This window comes from Rhinopithecus bieti, unplaced genomic scaffold (assembly GCF_001698545.2).
Source record: "Rhinopithecus bieti isolate Rb0 unplaced genomic scaffold, ASM169854v2 scaffold_61117, whole genome shotgun sequence".
Classification (NCBI taxonomy): Eukaryota; Metazoa; Chordata; class Mammalia; order Primates; family Cercopithecidae; genus Rhinopithecus; species Rhinopithecus bieti.
Genome location: NW_016824934.1, coordinates 1,008,322 through 1,017,761, shown reverse-complemented (window position 1 = coordinate 1,017,761; position 9,440 = coordinate 1,008,322). Strand labels below are relative to the sequence as shown.

At 39.8% G+C, this 9,440-nt stretch overlaps 1 protein-coding gene across 1 annotated transcript in view; it reads left to right on the top strand.

The window, feature by feature from the left end:
• Positions 1–9,440, top strand: part of LRPPRC (leucine rich pentatricopeptide repeat containing) — a 148,743-nt gene that overhangs the window by 27,166 nt on the left and 112,137 nt on the right. Inside the window, 1 exon segment of the mRNA XM_017862721.1 lies at positions 7,895–8,013. Coding sequence (XP_017718210.1) covers positions 7,895–8,013 — 119 coding nt within the window.

Here is a 9,440-nt window from a genome sequence, read left to right as displayed (position 1 = left end):
TTTTTTTTTTTTTTGTTGTTTTAGTTTTTTTTTTTTTTTTTTTTTTTTCTTTTTTTTGAGATGGAGTCTCGGTCTGTCGCCCAGGCTGGAGTGCAGTGGCGGGATCTCAGCTCACTGCAAGCTCCGCCTCCCCGGTTTACGCCATTCTCCTGCCTCAGCCTCCCGAGTAGCTGGGACTACAGGTGCCCGCCACCTCGCCCGGCTAGTTTTTTGTCTTTTTTAGTAGAGACGGGGTTTCACTGTTAGCCAGGATGGTCTCGATCTCCTGACCTCGTGATCCGCCCGTCTCGGCCTCCCAAAGTGCTGGGATTACAGGCTTGAGCCACCGCGCCCAGCCTAGATTATTTAGTCTTAGTTTAGATTTTCTAAGTTCACAGAGGTTTGGAATCTATAAGTTAATATAAGATTATTTTAATCTTTTTATTTTGAAAAGAAATGTGAATTGTATTTTTTATTAGAATTTATTCAGATAGATCAGTCACTGTTTTCCTTCTTATTCCTTCTTATTGGTAAGTGCTTCTCTCCTGCCATCTGACTATGGTTACTGAACAGAGTTTCTTTCTTTGTCTGCTCCCTCAGGCTGCCTGAGGGAGTGATTGAACTTACCTGAGCAGAAGGTGTGATCCCTGGTTTTCTCGAGCCTGCTTTAGTTTCAGTTAGAAAGATATGTAAGTTAAAAGTGCCAGCAGCATAGATAATCTAAATGAGCAAAATGTGCTCCTCCTCCTGATAAATGTTATTGGAAAAATGAAGAATTAAGAGAATGAAACATGTTTGAGGCTTAGAAGATGAGGTGAAGGGTTTCGTATAAGAATAAGAATCTTGTAGGTGCAGTCAATTTGGTGGCCAGTTTTCAAACATTGGAAAATCTATCTGAGAAACTTTTCAGTATTATGTATTATTATAGTATTTTGATACAGCTAAAAAAAATTAAGTCATTATTGCTACTATTAACATTTATTTAGGCTGGGTGTGGTGGCTTACGCCTGTAATCCCAGCAGTTTGGGAGGCTGAGGTAGGGGGATTATTTGAGCCCAAGATTTTGAGACCAGCCTTGGCAACTTGGCAAAATCCTATCTCTATAAAAAATAGAAAAATTAGCCGAGTGAGGTGGTATACTCCTGTAGTCCTAGCTGCTTGGGAGGCTGGAGTGGGAGGATTGCTAGAGCTTAGGAGGTTGGGGCTTCATTGAGCCTTGATTGCTGCCACTGCAGTCTAGCCTGGGTGACAGAGTGAGACACTGTCTCAAGAAACACAAAACAACAAAACAAAAACAAAAATACCCATCACACACAGTTATTTAGTAGTTTTAGGATTCCGCACATATTTTTTCCTTTAATTTTAGTGACCACCCTGAGAGTTAAGTGGGCCGCTTTATTAACATCATTCCTGTATTGCCAGCAAGGAGCCACTGAAAATCATTCTTTTTGGTGGCAGAACAAGGACTTGATCCCAGTTCCTTCTGATTCCAGGAAAAACATGTAGGCTTTAGCATTTTTTGTAGTATAACCAGCACCTGCCAGCAATTAAGAGACTTGGTTTCTTATTCAAGTTCTGCTTGTGATCTTGGAGAATACTTTTGTTAGAAGATTCATTGGCTTTCTTTCCCCCACTTTAAAAAATTGACACAAACTGTATATATTCGGGGTATACAATGTAATGATTTTATGTACAGGTACATCCTGTCCTGATTACCATAGTCAAGTTAATTAAAAACCATAAACATAACACCCATAGTTAACCATTTGTGTGTGCCTGTTGTGTGCATGAGTGTGGTGAAGACACTTAAAATCTGTTCTTTTACTAATTTCAAGTAAACAATACAGTATTAATAACAGTAGCCACCATGCTGTACATTAGATCCTCGAACTTACTCATCTCATTAGCAGAAGGTTCGTGCCCTTTGACCAATATCTCTCTCACCCTAGACCCTGGCAACTGCTGTCCTACTTTCTGCTTCTGTGAGTTTTTGACTGTTTTTGTTCCACATATAAGTAAGACAGTATTGTCTTTCTGGTTCCAGCTTATTTCAGTTGATGAGTTGATTTCTAAAGGCATTTCAGCTTTCTTTATATAGAGAGGCACACCTACACCCTGATTTTGAAACCTTGGAGTTTGACATACTGATCTAAGCCAAGTGGTAATATTGAAATTCTTTTTTTCCAGAATGTTATAGTTCTGTTGTCCTCAATCTTGCCCTAAGAATTTAGACCACAAGAATTTCTTACATGCCTATGAATAATATTTCAGTTCTTAGAACTTCCATCCATTCAATAGGCAGAGATTCTTTTTTTTTTTTTTTTTTTGAGACGGAGTCTCGCTCTGTCGCCCGGGCTGGAGTGGAGTGGCGCAAGCTTCACTCACTGCAAGCTCCGCCTCCCGGGTTCACGCCATTCTCCTATCTCAGCCTCCCGAGTAGCTGGGACTACAGGCGCCCGCCACCACACCTGGCTAATTTTTTATGTTTTTAGTAGAGATGGGGTTTCACCTTATCAGCCAGGATGGTCTCGATCTCCTGACCTTATGATCCGCCTGCCTTGGCCTCCCAAAGTGCTGGGATTACAGGCGTGAGCCACCGCGCCCAGCCTGGCATAGACTCTTATAGGTCAGAAAATTATTCATTAAGTGCCTTCACACATATTGCCTTGCATAGTCCATGGATGGTAGTTAGAAAGATTTAGCAAAACAGTATGTGTAAAAGTGTCTAGAAGCACAGTTCCTGGCATATTTCCATTTCTAGTGTGTAAGCTGTGAAATTATGGCTCAGACATGTGCTGCGACTTGCTTAGATTTACATTGCCACTAAGTACCAGCACCAAGGGGGAGAGTTGGGTCTTTAAACTCCGAAGCCTTTTTTTTTGTCACTTCACCAGAGTATCGCACCAGCAACTTAGCTGTTTACTTTAAGTAAATAATAATTGTCCTGGAAACAATTATTACTGGTCTGAAAGAACACTGAGGACATTAGATTAACACAAATCTGTTACTAGGAATTCAAAAGCAACTTAGCTATGTCCTCGTGTCAGGTGCTTAGTAATCTTTTCATATAAAGAAGAGCACAATGGAATTTGCCATCTTTTATGGTAGTTACTAAGGTTGTTAGTAATGATACCCAGTGAATTATTAGAGGAATAGTTTAAATTTCACTTACAAGTATTGTTAGGCCTCTGTGTACAGTGTGGACCAACTCTATATGCATGTTCTCTTATATTTCAGTAAGCACATGCTTTGTTTAGGGATTTTAAAAAACTATTATTATTATTATTATTATTGTTATTGTTATTATTATTTGAGACCGAGTCTTACTCTGTTGCCCAGGCTGGAGTGTAATGGCGTGATACTGGCTCACTGTAACGTTTGCCTCCCAGGTTCAAGCAGTACTCCTGCCTCAGCCTCCCTAGTAGCTGGGATTATAGGGGCCTGCCACCACGCCTGGCTAATTAAAAACATTATTTTTACATCTTGAAAAATACATTTAAACCTCTAAGATTTGAAGATATTAGGTTATTTATTTATTCTTCCCAGCCAACTTTACTGAGGTATGAATGATGAATAATTGTGTAGCTAAATCTATATCGGTCTATCTTTCTATCAACAATCATCTATCTATCAATCAGTCATCTATATCTGATAAACAACACGACTTTTTGGAGACAGTGTCTCACACTGTCAGCCTTGACCTCCCAGGCTCGAGATTTTCCCACCTCAGCCTCAGTGGGACCACAGGCACATATTACCAGGCCTGGCTAGTTCAAAAAATTTTTTTTGGTAGAAACGGGTCTCCCTTTGTTGCCTAGGCTGGTCTCAAATTCCTGGGCTCAAGCAATCCTCCCACCTTGGCTTCCCAAAGTGCTGAGATTACAAGCATGAGCCACCTCACCTGGCTACATTTTGATATATGTGCACATTGTGAAACCATTACCACAGTCAAGCTAACATATCCATCACCTCAGCTGGTTACATAGGCTCTGTCGCCCAGGCTGGAGTGCAGTGGTGTGATCTCGGCTCACTGCAACCTCTGCCCCCTGGGTTCAAGCAGTTCTCCTGCTTCAGCCTCTCTAGTAGCTGGGATTACAGGCATGTGCCACCACACCCAGCTAATTTTTGTATTTTTAGTAGAGATGGGGTTTTGCCATGTTGGCCAGGCTGGTCTCGAACTCCTGACCTCAGGTGATCCGCCTGCCTTGGCCTCCCAAAGTGCTGGGATTACAGTTGTGAGCCACTGTGCCCAGCCCTTCTCTCTCTCTCTCTCTTTTTTTTTTTTTGGTTGAGCCTAGTTATCTTTTAAAAAATTTTGTATTGGCTGGGTGTGTTGGCTCATGCCTGTAATCCCAGCACTTTGGGAGGCAGAGGCAGGCAGAGATCACAAGGTGAGGAGTTTAAGACCAGCTTGGCCAACATGGTGAAACCCTGTTTCTAGTAAAAATACAAAAATTACTTGGTGTGGTGGCATGCGCCTGTAGTCCCAGCTACTCAGGAGGCTGAGGCAGAAGAATCATTTGAACCCGGAAGGTGGAGGTTGCTGTGAGTTGAGATCGCACCGTTGCACTCTAGCTTGGGCAATAAGAGCGAAACTCTGTCTCAAAATATATATATATATAGTGGCAAGAACACTTGAGATCTACTCTCTCAGCAAAAATCAAGTATTCAGTACATTGTGTCCAGAACTTACTTACCATATAACTGAAAATTTATACCTATTGACCACCATACCTTTTCATTCACCCCCCAGTCCCATAACAGTTCAACTTTCTTTTTTAAATAGATTCTGTAGAGGCCAGGCACTGTGGCTCACGCGTGTAATCCCAGCACTTTGGGAGGCCAAGGCAGGCGGATCACCTGAGGTCAGGAGATCGACACCATCCTGGCCAACATGGTGAAATCCCATCTCTATTAAAAATACAAAAATTAGCCAGATGTGGTGGCGGGCGCCTGTAATCCCAGCTACTTGGGAGGCTGAGGCCAGAGAATTGCTAGAACCCGGGAGTTGGAGGTTGCAGTGAGCTGAGATCGCACCACTGTACTCCAGCCTGGTGACAGAGGGAGACTCCATCTCAAAAAAAAAAAAAAAGGCAGTATGCAGTGGCTCACGCCTGTAATCCCAGCACTTTGGGAGGCCGAGGCGGGAGGATCACGAGGTCAGGAGATTGAGACCATCCTAGCTAACATGGTGAAACCCCGTCTCTACTGAAAATACAAAAAATGAGCTGGGCGTGGTGGTGGGCGCCTGTAGTCCCAGCTACTTGGGAGTCTGAGGCAGGAGAATGGCGTGAACCCGGGAGGTGGAGCTTGCAGTGAGCCGAGATTGGGCCACTGCACTCCAACCTGGGCAACAGTGTGAGACTCTGTCTCAAAAAAAATAAATAAATAAAGATTCCATATATAAGTGAGATGACATAGTATTTGTCTTTCTGTATCTGGCTTATTTCACTTAGCATGTACTTCAAATTCATTCATGTTGTTGTAAATGACAGGATTTTCTTTGTTTTTAAGGCTGAATAATCTTCCATTCTATATGTGTCTATATGCCACATTTTCTTTATCTGTTGACAGCATGTTTCTACATCTTGGGTACTGTGAATAATGCTGGAATGAACAAATGTTTCTTCGAGATAATGATTTTATTTCCTTTGGACATATGCTCAGAAGTGGGATTGTTGGTATTCTACTTTTAAGTTTTTCAGGAATCTCCATACTCTCCCACCAGCAGTAGACCAGGGTTCCCTTTCTGTATATCCTCACCACTGTGTAATCGCTTTTGACTCTTTGATAGTAACCATTCTGACAGGTATAAGGTGATATTTCATTGTGGCTTAAATTTGCATTTCCCTGATGATTAGTAATGTTGAGCATCTTTTCATAAGACTGTTGGCCGTTTTTATGTCTTTGGAAAAATGTGTATTCAGATCCTTTGCCCATTTGTTAATTGAATTATTTGGGTTTTTTTTTTTTTTTTTTTTTGCTATTGAATTGTTTGAGTTCCTTATTATGTATTTTAGATATTAGCCCCTTACCAGATACATGGTTTGCAAATATTTTCTCCCATTCCATAGGTCGCCTTTTCATTTTATTGTTTCCTTTACCGTGCAGAAGCTTTTTAGTTACATGTGGTTCCACTTCACTGTTTCTGTTTTTGTTGTCTGTGTTTTGGTCTCAAATCCAAAAAGTCGTTGTCAAGACCAGTGTTTTCTTCCAGGAGTTTTATGGTTTAAAGTTTAAGTCTTTAATCTATTTTGAGTTGATTTTTGTGTATTGTATAAGATAAGGGTCCAGGCTGGGTGTGGTGGCTCATGCCTGTAATCCCAACACTTTGGGAGGCCGAGGCAGGTGGATCACAAGGTCAGGAGTTCAAGACGAGCCCGACCAACATGGTGAAACCCCATCTCTAGGATCATGAGGTCAGGAGTTCCAGACCAGCCTGACCAAGATGGTGAAACCCCATCTCTACTAGAAATACAAAAACTAGCTGGACGTGGTGACGTGCGACTGTAATCCCAGCTACTCTGGAGGCTGAGGCAGGAGAACTGCTTGAACCCAGGAGGCGGAGGTTACACCCCTGCACTCCAGCTTGGGTGACTGAGCAATATTCTGTCTCAAAAAAAAGACAGGGTCTTGCTATGTTGCCCAGACTGGACTTGAACTCCTGGGCTCAAGCAGTCCTGCAACAGCCTCCTGAATAGCTGAAACTATAGGTGTACACCACTGCCTGTAGCTCCAACACCATTTATTGGTGCCTATGTCAAAATTAGTTGATTATATGTGTGTGGGTTTATTTTTAGATTCTTTGTTCTATTGCATTGGTCTATTTGTTTGTTTTTAGGCCAGTATTAGGTAATTTTATATATGATGAACTGTTTAAAGTTAAAATACTCTGATTCATAACCTAAATTAAAAAAAAATTATACCAATTTTTTTTTTTGCGTAATCTAAATTTTATTTAAAAGAAATGTGCAGGTATTTATAATGTAGTTAGACTTGCCTGTGCCTTTCTGTACTTAGTGGGAATTTACTCTCAATTATTTGTACTAGAGTTCATCATGTAACAAATTTGATAGAAATGTAATTGTTCTCTAGGTGTCTAGTAGGCCAGAAACAGGGACTTTTAGGGGGAGTTTTAATAATGTGAAAGTAATGAACCCAAAGATAAGTAAGTTTTAAAAGGAAAATAAGAATGTTCTTTCTTTTATTAAACTGTAGCCTCTGTCAAATTAGGTGATACTTGAGTAATCTTGACAGTTGTCTAGAATTAACCGGATCTATTTGAAACTCACTGTAGCTCTGAAAACATGAAATGACTTAATTTGTAAGAAGTTATTAAAAGAGATTTTGTGAGTGGGAAATGGAGAAAACAACTTATTAGATTTTAAGTTAGTTTTAAATAGACAATAATTCATTAGAATAGTTTGCTGTTTTTCATTCTTACATTGTAAAATATGAAATCAGAAGTTAGTAACAGTTAGGGAACTTTTTACATAAGTACTTAATTGAAGACATGTTTTGAAACCACTCAGTTCTCTTTGCAGCATTTATTCTGGCCAAGTTTTTTTTGTACAAGTCCATCATTGCTCTATAATAGCAATGTTGTATTATAATGACTGTTGGGGTGCCGGAAACATTGGACACATTGGTTAATTTTTTTATATTTCTTTATGCTTATAATTTCAGGGATACTTGCTTGAAATTCACTGTTTCACAGTGGGGGATGAAGAAAGGAGGAGTTAATTTTTTTATCATTATATCTCACAGTTCTGTTGCTTTTCTGCCTTTTAGACAAACGAATTGCTGAGTAATTTTCTTACATTATGATTCAAAAAATAATTGAACTGAACTTACTGATCTTTTGTTACTTTGTTCTAAGTTCTTCATCTCTGTGCTTCTACATTTTATGTGTTAGGTATAATTGAAGTCCTGAAAGGAATGCAAGAATTGGGAGTACATCCTGATCAGGAAACATATGTAGATTATGTGATTCCATGCTTCAGTAGTGTAAAGTCAGCACGTGCCATTTTGCAGGTGAGTACAAGTATGGTTTTAATTTAATAATTGAAGAGAGTGTCTTTCCTCCTTAATGTCTAGTGGTCACACACAAAAATGTCATTGAACTGAGGACTCAAAATGGTCAAATCTGTATACAATTTTCTTTTTTTTTTTTTGAGACAGAGTTTCGCTCTTGTTGCCCAGGCAGGAGTGCAGTGGCACAGTCTGGGCTCACTGCAACCTCTGCCTCCTGGGTTCAAGCAATTCTTCTGCCTCAGCCTCCCGAGTAGCTGGGATTACAGGATGCGCCACCATGCCCGGCTAATTTTCTATTGTTAGTAGAGACAGTGTTTCTCCATGTTGGTCAGGCTGGACTCAAACTCCTGACCTCAGCCTTGGATCCGTCTGCCTCGGCCTCTCAAAGTGCTGGGATTACAGGTGTGAGCCACTGCGCCTGGCCCTGCATACAATTTTCTAAAGCTTTGTAAAAAATATTCGTTGGTATAACATTTATAGCGGTCAAAACTCAAAAAGACAAAGCAGCCTTTTTCTTGTGTATTAAAAGACAATATGCCAATATCGGGAAAAATTAAAACAATATTAACTCCTGATCCCGCCCTAAAATGCACCTGCAATTTTCATTTATAAATTAGATTTTATTTTATTTTATTAAAGAAACAGGGGTTTCAGTATGTTATCCAGGCTGGTCTTGAACTCTGGACTTAAGCAATCATCCTGTCTCAGCCTCTTGAGTAGCTGGGATCATAGGCACATGTCACTGTACCCTGCTTCAGTTTTCACTTTTTGAATATTATTTTTCACTTCCCTATTAATTTTCATAAAATGTGCATTAATAGTATATATACTAGTCTCTCTCTCTCTCTCTCTCTCTCTCTCTCTCTCTCTCTCTCTCAGCACCTAATACTTAATAAGCAACATGTTGTTTAAACGAGGTTTCCTATATTCATATAATACCTTGATTTTTCTAATAATGTTAGAGTGTTTCTTTCATTAAAATAATTATATAATTACAGTCTTCTGAAGTGTTAGGGTTTATATCTTCAGTGTCTTCACCTCTTTCCCTAAGTTCTTAGTGGGGTATGTTGAGCCTGTACTATACATACTTTACTGTTAAAAAAATTTTTTCAGTAACTTTCCCACATATTCTTACTTTTTCAGATGTTCTCTTTCTTTGCAGAAATATAGCCCCCAGATCCAGTGTCTTCTTGGTTACTGCTTTGGCTTTCTCATTAGTGACTTAGGGAACAGCAGATCTAATTTGGAAACATCCCAAATTTGGTTACATTTCATTCTCATCTCAGCTGTCTTGCCTTCATTGCTGGAATTGCAGTAGTATTGAGTGTTTTGGGCTTGAAAACAACTACTCTGTTAAGTACTTAATAGAACCCAGAATATTGATCTGCTTTTTTTTCTTTTTTCTTTTCTTTTTTTTTTTTTTTTTT